We start from the raw sequence: 18726 nt of genomic DNA, 5'->3' as shown, positions 1-18726 counted from the left end.
AGAGTTTCTTAAGAAATGAAACCCGTAGATTAACTTCTAAAAAATGAATGATGTTAATAATAATAATACATAACAACATGCTCATTCCTGATAGTTGAAATTGATATAAATTCCATCAAATTATTTGGATAATCTTTGGCCCTTTTTAAATTTTGGTCAATTACCATGTCTTCCTCCTTTTTCCCACAAATCCTAAACTCCATCACTGCTATTATCATTATTTTATTCAAAGCATGGTGATGAAAAAAAAATCGAGACTGAATATGAGAATTGGAATTTAAACCGCAAATTCGGGTTTTAGGAGAAAGAAACTCCAATCATTATACCCATTTGGATTGAAAGAGGAGAACGTTTTTTTCATAGGAGAACTTGTGAAAGAACATAAAAAGACCGTGTTGGGAGATTACGCAAAGGAGATGAAAAGTTAAAACATAATTTCTGATAATAAGTTAAAACATAATTTAATAATTAGAAATAAAATAAATGATTTTCAGCCCTAAATGATTTAACAGGTTTCAAGTTAGTTGAAATAAAAAAGTGGGACACATGACCAATTCTTATTTGGTATGTTAAAAGAGAGTGTTAGTGGATGTGATCCTAGCATTTCTCATAATTTAATATCAACAATTCCCCAACATCAGCGCAAAAAACATGATCATCCTACAAATATGTTGTTGTTTTATCGTAAAATAAAAGTATAAGTATTGATTCTATAGAGACTTGTTGAATATCAAATGTATTTTTCTAAGTTGTTTAGCTAGAAAAGAAGTGTAAAATAAAAGTATAAGTATTGATCCTATAAAGACTTGTTGAATATCAAATGTATTTTTCTAAGTTGTTTAGCTAGAAAATATGTGATATTTGGAGATTTTATGTTTTAGTTTTTAGAAAATAAGCAATAAAAGAAACACCTTGGAAACAACCAAAATACCACACCACAGGTGCGCAACACAAGTCTAGAAGAAGATCGTTGGAAGAAGCCGACACCTGGCAGGTATAAATGCAACATTGATGCATCCTTTTCCACTTCTCTTAACAGGGTTGGTCTGGGTATGTGCCTTAGAGACGATGATGGTGCATTTGTTCTTGCAAGAACGGAATGGTTTGCCCCTCTTTGTGATGTAGAGGTGGGAGAGGCGGTTGGTTTGCATACAGCCTTGGATTGGATCTCTAATCAACAATGTTGATTTTGTACTTGATTGTAAAAGAGTTGTTGATTGTGTCAATTCTAGTTTAGATGATAGCAGCGAATTTGGGTGTATTATAACTGCTTGTAAACAGCTGCTAGAGGATAGATTTCAGAACTCTCATGTTGAGTTCAACAGGAGGCAAGCAAATAGGGTAGCTCACGAGTTAGCTCAGGCAGCCCTGTCTAATCCTAGCCCCCATATTATTGATGATGTACCTACATGTATTTGGCATATTTTAGCTAATGAAATGCAATGAATTTATTCCTTCAAAAAAAAAACACCTTGGAATTAAGGATTTCATCACAATAATAGAAAATCAAATCCCAATTCTTCGTATTGTTATGGAAATCAAAATCTAAAGGTGAGGTAAACTAAGTTGACTGATTTCCTATTTTGAAGGTATAAATGTATTTTAAACCAATATAACCCCCCCTATTTTCAAGGTTGTTATATTACTAAAATCCATCTAGTTCAATTACCTTATATCACCTCAAAACTATTTAGATCATTTTCAAAACTCTTGTTCAATCTTATAGTTTAAACACACGTTGGCTCAGTTGGTAAGGAACGGGCAACTTCCTTGCAGAAGGTTGTGTGTTCGATTCCCTCTGCCGATGTGAGGGCAGTTGAGGGCAGTGTTGGTGGGTGATCTGTAAGTACCTCTATAAGTGCCATTTGGGCCCGGAGGCGTGCCCTGACCCTGGTGGTGACCGAAGCCGAACCCACCTAAACTTTTTGTAACCAAAAAAAAAACACCGAACTGCACCTTGCGGTTCATCAGTTGATGCCTAAAATATTTCTTGAGCACAATAAGAATGAATTGAATTAGATTAGTTTGAAGTTCCATAATAATAAATAAAGAGATGGATTCATTGAAAAATTATCATCAGACTACTTTCCATAATTCCAAAATTCTAAGACAAAAGATCGGAGAACTATTCACTTCTCACCATGATGAGCAAAAATAGAATGAAAGGAAAGCAAGAAATAGAAAACATAGCTTTGTTGAAATTTCGAGAACAAGAACAAAATTTCAATGTTTCTACAAGAATTTTTAAATAATTTACATGGTGTTGAGATTATTCAAATAATTCACACATGATATCATACAAGAATTTATGTATTATGCAATATATTTTCATAAAAAAATATAACAACATAATTAACAAGGCTACAAAAGAAGAAGAAAATTAACTTCAATATTCAAATATAAAAATCATATGTAAACAATTCATTGTGTTTTAGTCTACCATTTTTGGAAAAAAAAATATTGTTTAAAATGATAGTCATCCTTAATTATTAATTTTATTAGGTCTGCAGCAATTTAACCTAATATTTTCCCGCTCATTTGCTGTATTAGGTTAGCAGTAATTTAACCTAACAAATTCCATCTAAAATGCAGCGCACCAATTTAAACTAACAAATTCCCTCTAAAATGATGCAGCAATCCGTAATATTTCTCCTTTTCATTTCTATCATGTTGTGTCATCGTTTGTATATATCTATTGTTTCTATAGACTTTTTTTATCAAGTTGTTGTACACTTATTAGTGATATTTTTTTTTGTTACAATTATTAATGATATATTTGTACTATATTTATAAACAGTAGAGGATTTTCAGATTTTTGTTATTCAAACTATACCTTAAACAATTTTGTTTGTTACATTTGAAATTCATAAATATTTATGCCTATAATTTTAATCTATATAAACTTTTTTATATAAAATATCGTTCATAATCTATATGCGTTAGCGTAATAAAAAAACGAAAAAACGGCTATGTGAATGCCCGTCTTTCCACACGTTGACATAATGTAAATCAATATTTTTCTAAATTAAAAATAAATCAAATTATTACGTAGTATATCCCGTGAAAATAAAACTATCACATACCTCCCTAAAAACAAAAGAAACAAAAAACTATCACATGCTTGGAAAATTCTATAAAAAATTCTAACGACTCTTTTTCATTTTTATAAAGGAACGAAAATCTTAATATATATATATATATATATATATATATATATATATATATAAATGTTAGATAGTCTCCAATCAACCTTAATTAACCCTAATCCCGCCCTTTTTGGCGGGTCTAAATATATTTTTTTGAAAAATTGTTTACCACTAGACCACTAACATTTTTATTGAAATATAGTTTCTTCTAAAATGGATATGTAATCTTAAAGGCCTTTTTTTTAAGCCACTAACACTCATTTTTATTGTGTTTATTTTCATGTTTGATTAATTTCACATAATTTAATTTATGACTTTCATTCCATGTTCATTTTTGTTGATGCAAACTAATGTTATAATTTACTTTTTTGAGATTTTGCATGTCGATCACTCTCAAACATCACTTAGTTTCATTGTTTCTATTACTTTGAATGTAACTCTAAAATTAATAATATAGTCACTTTGATGCTTATATATGAAACTCTACAAAACCCGTACATCGTACGGGTTAGAGTCTAGTTTTATAACTTGTTTTTAACATGTTTTTTTAATGTGTTCTTCTTGAAGACTTGTCTCGTGTATGATGATAGATAAATCTAAACAATAACAACTTATCATATGTATGAAAGTTATTTTGAATTGGTAAATCGATGACAACTTATCTCATGAATGTTTAAATGTTCAATCTTATTAGCGACAACTTATCTTGTGTAAGATAGTTCAATCTCATTAGTGATAGCTTATTTCCTGTATTATAGTTCATTCTAATCAATGATAAATTATCACGCATATGAAAGTTCAGTTTCATTGTAGATTTATATAACTTCCAGCGAGAAAATAAGATTCACATAATATATTCATAAGAAAAATCTCCTAGACAATGTTAGCTTTCAATTATGTGTTGGTCTTAGATATAAACATACCAACACGTAATTAAAAACCAACTTTGCCCAAACGATTTTATTTAAGGATATATTTGTAAATACCACTTTCTTTATAAAGGTTGTATAAACATACAACAAATCAAGAATATTTAAAATCTTTTTTCTTATGGGGTTTTACTTCTACCTAAACAGCTTGTAATCTCAAACTAGAATATAATCCATAACGGTAAAAGGATTAGCGAAATATAAACAAAAGGTTCTAAACTTGTCTCTAAAAAATTGTTCAAAAATTTAAGAGTTTAAGGATAATTAGAGAAATTTTGTTTTAGTATACATGTAAATTACTTTATAGGGACTAAAAAAGCTATTAAAATTAAGTAAGACTAAACTTAGAAATTCCAAATTTTATAAGGACCAAAAATATATTTAACTCATACACAAACTAGCCAAATAAAAACAGGAACAGAAGACAAAACAAGCAACACAAAAATAAAGACAAATATATTCTAGAAAAATTAAAATAAAACACGCGATAAAAAATTAAAGAACAAAGGAATAAAATAGAAGTCCTAAAAATATAATAAAAAGGTAAGCAAATACGAGATAAGAAGTATAAATTTACAATTGAACAAAACAATTAAGAGATCTAGAACACTCAGATGAGAACCAAATAAAATAGTAAAAAGAAAATATTAGCAAACAAGTAAGCAACAATCAAAGAGATCAAAGTGAAAGATGGTGAAACAATGTATGTAGTGGTTTTTTACAAAAGAATAAGGCCATCCTCTCTTTTATAAGAGAGCAACATAGGATACCAAAATCTGCTACTATGTTTTTTGTTTTATGTGGTCAATGTCCAGCTCTATTGTTTGCATAAGCATGTACTCCATTTTGTTGTCTTTTTAGTTTGTTTTTCTTTTGACCAGTATTTTGTAATTGTAGTGAATGTAAATTGAAAAATGTTTAGGATATATAAACATACTCTTTATCACATATTTTCTGGGTACATTTCCTTTACATTTTTAATTAACAGATAACAAAAATGATACAAATAGAAGGCAAAAATTAACTACGACTAAAGCGTATTTTTGGGATATTTTCGTTGAAAATTTTAAAAAACAGGTTAAATTTGGATTCTTTATAACAAAAATAAAATGATATTCATTCATTCAAATTGATAGAGTGCATTAACATCACAAATAACCACATATTTAACATCACAAAAAATGTAAAGGATCAATTCGCAAACAAGCTAACAACACCCATGTTTATAGCTTACAACATAAAAATGCTCACAAATAGTACTCCCTCTGTCTCACAATAATGGTCTCTTTACCCATTTTTCTTTTTCTTAAAATAATTGTCACTTTAGAATACCAATGCAACATTTATTACTTTTTTCCATTATTATACCCTTATTTATTGAATTTTATCTAACTTAACTACTCAACTAACTACAATTAATAAGGGTGTTTTAGTAAATGATACTAATTTTACCATCAAAATCAACACAATTAATCATTTTCTTAGTAATCGTGCATAAATCTTAACGGACTATTATTTAGAGACGGAGGGAGTATAATATAATCTAAGTGTCCGACCTCATGCATTCATATATACAATGATGACGTCCAAATGATTGTTGAATATATAATTGACTGAAATCAGTCTTTTAATAGGAATCAAACGAACACCGCAACAAGATAGACAATCAAGCAACACCACAACCACGAACAACACAACACCACACACAGACGAAAAAATCATGAAGAAGGAAAAAAACTAGATCAATTTGAAATCCAATTATTTAAATTAAAATAAGGAGAAAAAGGTGGAGATAAGGTGATTTCAGGTAAAACAATTGATCGAAAACTACCTCATCAATGAAGAAAATGAAAGAGAGAACATATCGAGAAAGAAAACTAGAGCCGACTTGCTAAGTGTCACATATTGTTGTCAAATAACACGATAAATTATTAAAATGGTTAAAATTTGATGTTGATATTGGATGTAAAATTGGATAAATTATTAAGATGGTTAAGGATGAAGAGCTTATTAACCAAGTAATTAGCCTCAAGTGGTTAATGAGCTCCACCGAAGAATAAATCATTTAGAAGAAATGAGTTTGATTTCTAATGTTACCTCTCTGACAAACTCTTGATTTACTTCCCCTAAAAATAAAATGTAGTATTCTTGAGGGTTTAAAAAAACAAAAAAAAGGTATATTTTACTAAATTAGTACTCTTAAAATGAATCAAATCTTTATCAACCCACAATAATTTTGAAGTAAAAAAAATCAACAATAATTGTTACGTTGTAAAAAAGTTAGTCTTAAATTAAAATGAGTATTTCTTTGTCCTCGTGAGCTTAACTCAGTTGGTATGGACAATGCATAAAATATGCAAGGTTTGGAGTTCGAACCTTTTGGGGTTCGAACCTCGGCCACCAAAAAAAAAAAGAGTATTTCTTTTGTCAATTCTTAAAAATGAATCTCAACACCAGGTTATGAGTTTGCTTTCTTTTTCGTTTTATTTTCATTTTCTTTGAGTTATATTTATGTCCCATCATTATTTGACAAACATATTTGGGTGAGACATTTTACATCAAGCACAAAAGCTTTGGGCTCAAACGCTGACAATAAATACTTGTTTGATAGTCATATTTTGCACACTCCTTTTAAACAAGGAGATTATTGTATTTGGCGTGCTATAGCTAAAGTGGAGGAGATCCTTGGGACGAGTTTCATCTGAAGGTTGGTAGAGGTCATGTTTCTATATGGTATGACAAATGTATTAATGATACTCATCTTTGCAATATCGTGTCTTATATTCATATCAATGGTACCAATCTTCGTCTTTGTGATATTGTTGAGAATGAGGTTTGGAACTTCAACATTTTGTATACTCAACCCATCCTTTCTATCAAGATTACATCGACAATATAAATGTTGGCCATGATATTGATGATAAGCTTATTTGGAGAAGTCCCTCTAGTAGTATATATTCAGTCAGTTAGGGCTACATGTGAGTTGATTGCTTGTCCAATCAATAAAGTATGCCGATTATTTGTTGGAAGTGGATTTGGAATTTACCAATAACCTTAAGCATTTTTTTTGTTGGTGAAGCAAGGTAGTCTTCCTACAAATGCTTTAAGAGGTTTGAGACATCTCACAAACAATACGACACATTATATATAGATGCAAAGCCAGTGTTGAGGATGACATGCAAACTCTTTGATTTCTTCTCGAATGATTGTAATGTTTAGTTTAAGCATGCACCATGCTTTGGATAAGGCATGACCATTTTTCATAGTAATTCGGCAGGAGATTTGGAGGAGCATGACAGGAGAGATTTTTTAAAATATGAGGAAAGATACTTGGAATTCAGTTAATAGTTCTCTCTTCCATAGTTCACGCTCTTGGTTGCTCTAATAACCATCCTATCAATCTTCAAGTTCGTTGGTATCCCCATGGAGATGGTTACATCATAGTTATCACAAATGGCTCCTTTTTCGGGAACTCATGTAATGCTGGTTTTGGAGGTTTTTTGAGAAATAATAATGGCAGTTGGATTGAAGGATTTTCTGGCTCTCGTGGAAAAATGTCTAATATGTTTGTTGAACTCTCAGCAATTTGGTAGGGCCTTCAATTGACTTGGGAACTTGGCTATATATGTGATTATTTTGGAATCTAACTCACATACCCCTTTGGATTTGATTGATGATAATAAAAAATGATCTTTCATCCTCATCGAGTTTCTTTCTCTCATTGGATGCTCTTTATTCCTTGGTTGGTTTCCTTCTCTCCCACCTTACAGGAAGGAAATGAATGTGCTCATTGTATAGCCAAATTTGGTGCTCCAAATAATGACACTTTGAAAATATGAACTTCTCTTCCTCCATAATCAGATCTTATTATGTTGGCGGACCTTTTTCGAAGTTTATCTACGGAACTGACTAGTTTTTTCATAATCTTTTTCTTTTCCTTACATCCAAAAAAAAAAAGATTTATGTTTTTTGTTATTTTATTTTAATCTATTTTTAACTTATTAATCAAAGTTTTTTTCCAACAAGCTTCTCGAAGTAAAATCATATTTGAGGTGTGTCTGACACTAAATATAATTATATCTCTCAGCCGATATTTATTATGAGTGTCTAACCTCTTCAGCAAGACTCAATCTCAATGAATTAAAAATAGTACTGTATTTTCTTAACATTTATAAAATCAACGTAATAATATCATATTTTTTTCTCACATTAAATTATTTCAAAAATAAATAATACTATCATTCTTTTTCATGATTAATATCATATCGTATCGTATCATTATATATTTTCCGATAGATCATATCATATGAGATGCAGTATATAAAGTGTGTTTATAAGCAAACCATATGATATGATATGGTTTTAGATTAATTAATGTAAGAAATTGAATTTGAGTACTTTGTAGTGTGAATTTGAGCTAAGTTCAATTTGAATTTGAAATAAAAATGTCAAGTAATCAAAATCAAAATCAAAATCCAAATCAAAATCAGTGTGAGAGTGAATCAAAATCAAACACAAACACAAACCCTTATCCTCCTCCAACCGCACCTTACTCTGATCTTGTTCGTGATTCTAATCTCTTCCAACAAAAGCTTCAATCTTTTCACGATTCCCTTGGTACCAAATTAAAGTAAGTATGTTTCTCTTTGATTTTTTTTTTGTTTGTTTCAATTTCCAATTTTTAGTGTTTTTTCTGCAAATTCTTGGTTTTTTATTTTGTGGGTTAGATCAATTTTGTTTGTATGATGGGTAAATTTGTGTGCTTTTTGTGTTTTCTCATTTGCCCAGTTATCACTTAGTTGCTGCCTATGAAGCACACATACACGGACACGACACATTGACACTCATAATAATTTCTGAAAATGACATAACTGGATGTTATCATATGTGTTGGTGTTGTGTTGGTTTCGGACACGATACGTACACGCCTAATCCGAGAAGTATTTGTGCTTCATAGATTGCTGCTAGAGAGCATTTGCTTGTGTTGGTGAAATTTAAAAATTGAATTTTTTTGGACAAAACTTATATACAATGCTCTGTCCATAAGGCCTAGCTTAATTGACAATGCCGGTATTGCTAGGCTAGATACCTTGGATTCACCTGAGTTCCAACCCACCGAAATAAGAGCCCTTGGCACTTGATGAGTCCACTCGGGTATCCCACAGCTTCAGCCCTTTGAACCGGATAGGACTAATCCCTGATTCGGCGGTTTTGAATAGTTAACGTTAGGATTCATAAAGGGGCTTTTAATTGTCTTTTTATTTATTTTTAATGTTGAGTCAACTAAATAAGGGTGAGACAACATCACCTGCACACGTGACCGTTGCACAATTGTCAAATCCATGTCATGTCATAGTTATTTACTGACACGTGTAAATGAGGGATCGATATAAGTGAAATTTGATATTTTGTGGGTAGAATATGAAAAATTGTTTTTCAGAGGAACTAAAATTAAAATTCGCTTAAATGGCAGGGACGAAAAACATAAATATCATAAGAAATGCGGTATGTAAAGTGTGTGCGCATTTATAACCGTATGTATCGTTTTAGATTACTGTAAGAAAGGGAATTGAGTATTTGGTATTGTGGATTTGAGTTGAGTTCAAAATCCAGAAAAATGACAAGTAACCAGAATCAAAACCAAAATCCGCGTGAGACTGAACTCACAAACCTTTGTCCTCCTCCAACCGCTCTCTACTCTGACCTTGTTCGTGATGCTAACCTCTTCTGGGAAAAACTTCAATCTTTTCATGATTCGCTTGGTATCAAATTAGAGTAAGTGCGTTTGTTCATTTTTTCACTACAAAAAAAGCCCTTTTTGTACCACAGCTTGTTCATCGATCTAGTATACTTTTTGTTCAAAGTTACCATTTTTTAGTGTTTTTTCTGCTAATTCTTAGTTTTCGATTTTGTGGGTTAGGTCAATTTCATTTGTATGATGTGTAATCTTTTGTGCTTTTTGTGTTTTCTCGTGTGCTCAGTTATCACTTAGTTGCTGCTAGAGAGAATTTAATTGAGATGATGAATTGTAAAAATTGTATTTTATTGGATAGTATAATATGGTATTCCCATTCTTAACAAATCATGATTCAGATTTGATTCAGATTGTGAATCGGAAACCTATTTTTTGGACTGTGAATCGAGTTGTATTATAATTTGCAAGATACATGATCAATAAAATATGATATTTTTATGCACAAAAAAATATAGGTTGACATATCGTATATGAACCGAACAATAATTCAAGATTTTCAAGTGATAAATCATATGACAAAAGAAATATGATTGGCTACAAAAAGTTTAGGTTGCTGTTATCTGAATGAATTAGGATCCATCTTAATGAATCTGGATTCATGTCTTGTGAAACAGGATTTATCTTAATGAATTAGGATTCATCTTCATGAATCTGGATTCATGTCCAAAAATGCTACACACAGCGATTCATATTCGCTGAGTTCAGTTTTGTTTTAAATTGAGATGCAATTCAAATGTATGTATGATCCCTAATAATAATGTTTTGCCCTTTGTGTTTGTGTAGGATTCCTACTATAGGGGGTAAGCCACTAGACCTGCATCACCTCTTCGTTGAAGTAACATCTCGTGGTGGTATTGAAAAGGTATGCCTTGTATACTTCTCTACTAATTGCTAAAAACAGTCTCCTTGTCTCATGAAACATACATGTTTCCTTTACTTTCTTATGTGTTTTCAGCAGATTTGATTTTGATTAAAACAGCTTTTCAGTTTGGAATTTATGTATGATGCAGCTCAATGATCTTGAGATTTTTCTCTTCAATAAAACTTTTATATAATGACTCCTCTAATCTTTTTCTTAAATTTATGTAGGTAATTGTAGATCGTAAATGGAAGGAGGTAATAATGAGCTTCAACTTCCGAGATACCATAACAAGCGCATCATTCATGGTGCGCAAGACCTATCTATCGTTGCTTTATCACTTTGAACAAGCGTATTATTTTCGCAAGCAAGTCCCTCCCTCAACACCTGGTTAGTGAAGATACTACCTTTTCCCTCTAATTACGTTTTGAAAATTTCATCTTTTACCACTCAATAATTTCCTCTATCCAGATGCTTTGAGTGGAAACGTTGCCAATAGCTTCACAACCAATACGGACGGTGCTGCTATCAATGATTCACCTGTTCAGGGTAAGTCAATGAATCATTTAAATCTGATTAATTGCTTGATGCTTCAAACATTAGTTTGTATCTATATGTCTATTTACTTAAAGCAATGCCTCTAACTTCTTACAATAGTAGTAGCAGAGATAGGGGTATAATTTGTGTCTTGTTCCTCTGACATTTGTCATGGATCAATGATCATTTGTGATGGAATGGTTGGCTCTTTTTCTATGTTTTTATGTGGTGTTTGGTACTAATTGTACAAGCTGAAGCTCACCGACAATAAGACTATAACCCGAATGAGCTAACAGGTTACATGGCTTAAAAACTTGTAAACATACAATTGTCTGCAGCTTTGTTTTGCCAATAATACTGACTATACATCCATCATTCATGGTTTCACATAATAAGCATGCTTTTTGATTGATTTCTTTTTGTTTTTTTTTTTTTTTATTTTTTTTTTCTTTTTATCTCTTGTTACGGGAATAATATATTACTAAATATCTGCTTCTTTTATTTTGAAACTGGTAGTTGCGAAACAAATAACCATTCTTAGATGATTTGTTTCTTTAATTTAGGACTTGCCATTTTTTTTTAGCTTTGTGTACATCTAATCTATGGAGAAAGATTTACTATCAACACAAGTTATGATAGAACATTATGACCTCGTTTGATCTAAGTAGCTGGCCTCACCTAGTGTGATAAAGCTTTGGATTGACTTATTCAAGATTATTTACTGCCATAAGCACATAGGGGACTGTTTGGGAGAGCTTATGGAAATTGGAAACAACTTAAGACATGTTCACAAATTCTTTTCATCTTTTTTCCTTAAACTCTCCAAGATACCTAATGAAAACAGCTAATAGCTTATATGAAAACAGTTTGACTTTGTTTTATCTTTCATAATAGAAGTAGCTTATACATAAACACTTAAATAATAAGATCTTATGCTATAAGCGCTTAATTAAGTTGTTTATCCAAACAGAGTCCTAATCTATGTTGGTAAGTGGATATACTTTCCATTTATCTGTGGTAAAGGTTTGCTTTATTATATGCAGTTAGTCCAATTAGTCCAGCACAGACACTTGGTTCTTCAGTGCGTGGAACAATTGACATGAAATTTGATGGCGGATATATAGTTACGGTGGACCTGGGTTCTGAACAGCTGAAAGGTGTCCTGTATCATGTTTCAAGCAATGCATCTAAGGGTTCTTCTATTGAAGGTACGCTTATTTAAAACAGAAAGAAATCTAGATTGTCATTATGTGATTATATCGACCGAAATCAAATAGGAGTGGTTACAATTTCTTTTTTTGCTGAGAATTATGCCAGGCTAAAGCCCTCATTTTGCAGGCCACAAGGAGCAATTAGTAGGAAAATTGGGTTTGCGTGGAGGAATCTGACAGACCCAGAAAGACAGGTATAGACTTGCACTTTTTACCGTTGATGTAGTCAGAGTATTGTCTTTTGTTCTCCTGCAGATTCCTTTTTCTTTTTGTAACTGACATATTTTCCTCTGGCTTGTTTAATGACGATGAAATAGAGGAAAAGGAAAGGTTATTTGTATATCTGGAATAGTTTATTCAGGCACATAGGCATTTCTTTAATTTGTCTTACAAATCAGGCAAACATTACATTAAGATTCATAAAATTAGTAATATATGTATGGTATTGTTCTACTTTAAGTTTCTATAACTTGATGTGTTTATCTTGTAAAAATTACATTTCTTCTCAGATTTGCAAACTATGCTAGGAACAAAGTAGTGTTGTTAAATAGCTATTGCGCTGCTGCGTAGCGGAATTTGATCAAACTACCATTTTTTGCTATCCGCGGTTGGCAACACTGATTCCTAGTGATCTATTATTTGTAACAAAGCGAAATTTGACAAATCCTTAGCCTGTCATTTGCGAAACTGCCTTGATGTTCCTTGTCATTTGTGATCTAATGAATCCAAAAGTTGGATTCATTGAATTCCTTAAAACATTTATAGATTTGTTGTCAGAGTGTGTGAAAGGAAGGATGTTAAGGTCTATACAAGATTATAAAGTAGCAGGCCCTTTTCTAGTTGTCTTTTCAACATTTGAGATTGCTCCCACAGGCTTTACAGTGTATATAGACCTAACTATTTTTCTACTGGCTTCTTAAGAGGTTCCCCTGTAGAAATAGTCTACGACCTACGTCAAGAAATATTAGGAGGTTATTTATGATAAATAACCACTTTCAAATTCTACTTATGAAAAAATGGCTTCTTAGTTTTATATGAAAATAGGGCTGTAATAGTAAGGATACACTTGTAGTTATAATTTTTTCTTCGATTTAATTAGTATGTTGTGTCAGTGTAAAATTGTTCACATGTATCCATTCATATCTCATCATTATGCCACTTTGTGCGATGTTAGTTTCTAAAATGTCTTTATAATTATCTATGTGGTGAGATGTGATTGGATACATGTGTTTACATTTTTTAGACTCACAATGCATATAAATTAAACTCAATTTTTTAGAGAAAAAGTTGCATGCAAACTACAGAATCAAAATACATATTTGCATGTCAAAAACAGAACAAAGTCATGAAGCTGCTCTTATCTGTTAGAACTTATATTTTAGTATTATTTATCTTAGACTATTTTGTACCATTTTTTGTTAATTTAATGCAGGTTTATCAGGAGAAAAGGTTGAGAGGTAAAGAAAGATATAGGGTTGAAATGTTGAAGTACAAATCCAACGGTTCAGCTCCTCAATGGACTCTTATATGGAATCCTCAAACCTTTTGTTCTTTGATTTTATTTCATCTTTTTTATACAGAGAATTTCCCCATGAGAAAACTGATAGCTTAGAAGGGTAGCTTTTTGACATGTGGTGTAAATTATGGCGGCGAATGATTTTGCAATACATGTTGTAGTAGTTCACTTTGTTGTAGTTTTTCTTAGATCAGTGAATGGTTGTCTGTCTTAGCACATGATAAGCTATGGATTATAATTCAAGGTTTGTTAGTACTATCATTTCTTGTTAAAATTTTTAAGAACAACAACCAGCCTTTAGGGTCAACTACATTGATCAATAGACATCGCAATAATATGCCATATATATACATCCCAATCCAACTCATTAATATCTAGGTCGTTCTTAATAGTCTCTCACACTTTTTCTAGATCTTCCTTTGCCTCTTAGGATTTTACTACCCTTCATTTGATGTTTTTCTTTTTACTACAGAATTCACAGGTTCTCCCTAAGTCGAGTCTTACCAGATAGATGTTACCTCAACTCTCTAATACTGTCATTTTTTTTATCCTATTTTGTCTAGTATTACTAGACATTCAACACAATAATCTCATTCGTGCAATGCTTGTTTTATTCTAGGGTAAGTTTTTTTTTTTTTTTTTTTACCGATCAACGCTCTGTACCATAAAATATAGTCAGTGTTACAACGTACATAACATTTTCTCTTCAATTTGAGCGCTATTATCACATAAAACACCTCGGAGGATCCTCCATTTTAGCCACCCGAGACTGCCATTTTACACTTTAGACTCAAGATATTTAAGTTGTGTAAGCCGTGGAATGAGATTATCACAAACTTTCAAATCTAGGATGGAAATGTTGCCTTTTGCTAAGTTTTATTCAATATACCCTATCTTGCTTCTACGACGGAAGCCATACGCTTCTTAGACTTATCTCCAAACCTCTCATCTCCCATTTAATTTCTCTCTCGACTCTTCAAGTAGGACCATATCATCTACAAAAAGCATTCATCTCAATGTTGGCTTTTCAATGTGTTTCGTAGGTATGTTCAAAACTATTGTAAAAAGAAAGAGCTTAAAATTGACCTTTAGGGGTCCCACTATAGTGGAAAAATCTTTTGTGGCTCCAGTCTATGTCCTCACACTAGTTGAGGTCCCCTCGTACATAAGTTGCTTTGAATAGTTTATTACCTTGTAGATGACCAGAGTCGGCAAGACCAAATCAAAGCTTTATATCATTCATTTAGCTATTTAAAAAGGGCATATAATTTGGATTCTCTATGATCTTACGAAAAGGCTTTAGAGGCAGTAAATTCTTCTGGCTTGGGTTTATTACAAAAGCATAGCAGAAGATTAATATATGATAGATGTTGTAGGAATATACTAGGTATATAGTTTTTATCCACATATAACTCAATGGGTCAAATTAGATTGATTTATTTGAGCTTACCAACTAGCATAAGCACATGTGAAACTGTTTGTGAAGGTTTATGGAAACAACTTATGTTATGACATGTACATAAGCCTATTGAACTTATTTTCGTAAGCTCTCCAGGACTGGTTATGAAAATAGTTTGATTTTATTTTATCTTTTGCTGCTATCGAAATAACTTATACATAAGCACGAACATTATAACAGAAAATAATGTAAGCGCTTAATTTACTTGTTTATCAAGCAAGAGTTATATTAAAACATTGCACAAAGGTTCTAGGTGCTCCTAATTAATTCCACCACCTCTATGTGAAGGAGTAATGACATTTAGTAGAGGAATACTCTGCTCATTCCTGAAAAAGTTTTGGGGATCAAATTTTGTCTTAATTTGTGCCAATCGCTTAAAGTTTCCCTTAAAGTACTTGATGCCCCAAACACTTGCTTCTGAGTAGCTTGTGTTAAAATGCTTGTTCCTTCCTATATCAAGATCCCTATAGTTGTAATATGCAGCCCTTGGAGACTTTGAAACATAAGGAGTCATGTATTTATAAAGTTTTTTCATCCACTTTATATGTTTGTTGGACTCTTCAATGCTATTCACTTCCCACTTGACCATGTATTGTATGTTGTACAAGTTTCCTTTTCTGTGTGGAAAAGGGATTTCAGATTCTGAAATTTCACTCATTCTTCCACCATATGGTTCCATTATAAGTAATGCTAATGTGTCTTCTTTTAGAAGCATTTTCCAAATACCTTCTAAACCAGCTTCTGGTATAGGCTCTTTTACATAGTCAGATTTGGCTTTGAATGGGCTTTTGTAGGCTACAGTTCTGTTAAGCAAGAGTTCTATAGGATCATATTTGTTGAATCCTGCAAAATACAAAACTGATTGAATCCAACTCATTTCAATGCAGTCTTTGTCTTGCAACCCTAATTCAGGGAAACTCTCATTCATTATTCTGATTAAGTTTTCTTTTCTTCCAAGGAAGAGAGAATTAAACATGGTTTGTATTGTTATTGAATTTGCACCATTAGTTTGAGCAACTATTCTAATTAGAAGATCTTTATGCAATTTATCTGCTATGTGTTGCCATCTATGAATGAGTTTTGTGGCTCCTTCTTCCAGAATTTTATGAATGGTGAACACTGTAACAATAGGTGGAACTCTAACCAACCTTATCTTCCATGCAAGAATGACTCCAAAACTAGCAGCACTACCTCCTCTTATGGCCCAAAAAACATCTTCTCCCATTGATTTTCTATTAAGAATCCTTCCATTTACATCTATAAGGTAAGCATCAACAACATGGTCTGCTGCTAGACCATGTTTCCTAAACAAGGTACCAAATCCACCTCCACTGATGTGACCGCCTATTCCAACGCTCGGACACAACCCTGTTTGGAAAAACAACTTAATTAAGCGCTTATAAATAAGTAGTTTTTATAACAAGATAAAATAAAGTCTAGACTATTTTCACAAAAGTTATAAGCTTTTTTCACAAGCAATCTTAGAGAGCTTATATAATAAATAAGCGTAAAATAGCTTACGAACATGTCATAAGCTATTCTCACAAGCTCTCTCAGACCGTCTTATAATTTGCTTGTGCTAGTAGATAGTCTTAAAAAGTCAAACTAATTCACCTGAGGGGAATCCATGAACTTTACTTGCTTTGGAAATTTTGTAGTAAAGTTCACCTAATGTTGCACCAGCCTGAATCCAAGCAGATTCATTTGCAAGATTAATGTCAATCGAACGGATGTTGATGAGATCAATCATGATAAAGGGTGTCTTACAAAGATAAGATAGTCCTTCATAATCATGGCCACCACTAACCACTCTCATCTGTAAACCAATCTCTTTGCTGCATAGTATGGCTGCTTGAATTTCTGATTCATGGGAAGGTGTCATAATGAGAAGAGGTTTGCTTGATGAGTTCACCCATCTTGGATTTTGTTTCAATGATTCCAATACTTGTGGATACAAGGGTGAGTTGATAAACACTGTTTTTTGAGTGGATTCAGAATAGCTACTAACTATGTTTGACATGCACTGCATGAAACTCTCCTCAACTGAAGTTGAAGAAGCACAAGAGATTGAAAGATATAGAAACAGAAACACTACTAGATAATCCATCTGTGTTTTTCTTCCCTACCTTGAGGTGATTTGAGTCATGCATCATACTCTCTTTTGTCCTTTATATAATACTTTTTCCCTCTCAAATATTAAAAAAATGCAAATTTTAAGGTATAATTATTGCTCAACTAAATTTTGTACTCTTTTGTATTTAATAAAAATGCAATTAATGTATCAAAGAGTGCTTAAATGTGATTGTGCAGGTCTCTTCTAACTTAATTAAGGTTCTAGGTTCGAATCCAACCTTGAGCATGTAACATCGTTAAAACTTTTACGAAGAATTTGCCGCCATTTAGGTCCTACAAGACTCGAGGGATTAATCTCTGCAGTTGCGCGCGGAGGATATCTGGTTAACGAAAAAAATGCAATTAATGTTTATATTTGTGAATATGAAAACATTTAATGTGAAGGTTATTTTAGTACAAACTTTTTAAATGATTGTATTGAATAAGTCTTCTGGTCTTATTAAAAAAAAAAGTCTCTTTCGTTTTTATGATTTTTGTTGTTTCTTCTTGTATTAAGAACCAAATGGCAGGGTATAAGAACCACACCAATGATCCAAATAACCATTTTACTTCGGTTTTATTCAATGTTTGGGTTTAAATTGAAACAAACCAATCAAATCCGACCTCTATCGGTTTGAGCATCGATTTTACGTCATTCAAACCGATCACCTACAACCTAAACCGATCATCGACAACTTTAACTTCTTTTTTTTTTGACAAAAACAAAACGATTCATTCAAATCGATAGAGTACATCAGATACAAACATCGCTAAAAACGTAAATGATGAATCTGCGATCAAACTAACAACACCTAAGTTAATAGCACAAAACGGCAAAATGCCTACAAATAATATGATAAAACCAAGTCACCGAAATTCACATGTTTCCGGATCTGCAACGTTGATGCCCAAACCATTGGTTGAATTTGATATTGACTGATGTCGATCTTTCAATAGGAACTAAACGAACACCGCGACAAGACGCGAAACTTTCACTTAGGTCACTTATTATTATTATTTCTTTCATATTAAACTATATTCATAGTATTATCTTAAAAAATATGTTGTGTTCATATAATTTTTAAGCATTATATAATATATCTTTATTTTCACTTATTTACTTGAATAATAGTATACAACAACAACAATCAAGCCTTATCCCACTAAATGGAGTCAGTTATATGGACCAAATTACGTAATAA

The 18726-nt window shown here is 32.0% G+C and overlaps 1 protein-coding gene and 1 pseudogene across 2 annotated transcripts; one reads left to right on the top strand and one right to left on the bottom strand.

Moving 5' to 3' along the window:
• The first annotated feature begins 7836 nt into the window (after positions 1-7836).
• LOC146935285 (high mobility group B protein 10-like) lies at positions 7837-14211 on the top strand. Of its 2 annotated transcripts, none has more exons than XM_085750466.1 (7): positions 7837-8705; positions 10614-10692; positions 10920-11079; positions 11161-11238; positions 12270-12434; positions 12565-12631; positions 13870-14211. In XM_085750466.1, exons 1-6 carry the CDS (start codon positions 8521-8523, stop codon positions 12612-12614), a joined length of 717 nt encoding a protein of 238 aa, XP_085606592.1. In that variant the 5' UTR covers positions 7837-8520; the 3' UTR covers positions 12615-12631; positions 13870-14211. The 2 variants fall into 2 exon arrangements, with proteins under 2 accessions (XP_085606592.1, XP_085606593.1); XM_085750467.1 differs by lacking the exon at positions 7837-8705 and adding an exon at positions 9587-9850.
• Positions 14212-14898: 687 nt separating this feature from the next.
• LOC146935284 (berberine bridge enzyme-like 22) lies at positions 14899-17519 on the bottom strand (annotated as a pseudogene).
• Positions 17520-18726: the final 1207 nt, after the last annotated feature.

Source organism: Medicago sativa, chromosome 3 (genome assembly GCF_051527215.1).
Source record: "Medicago sativa cultivar Bolivia chromosome 3, Bolivia_mono, whole genome shotgun sequence".
In the NCBI taxonomy this organism is placed as follows: domain Eukaryota; kingdom Viridiplantae; phylum Streptophyta; class Magnoliopsida; order Fabales; family Fabaceae; genus Medicago; species Medicago sativa.
This window is presented reverse-complemented; position numbering and strand designations above follow the sequence as displayed.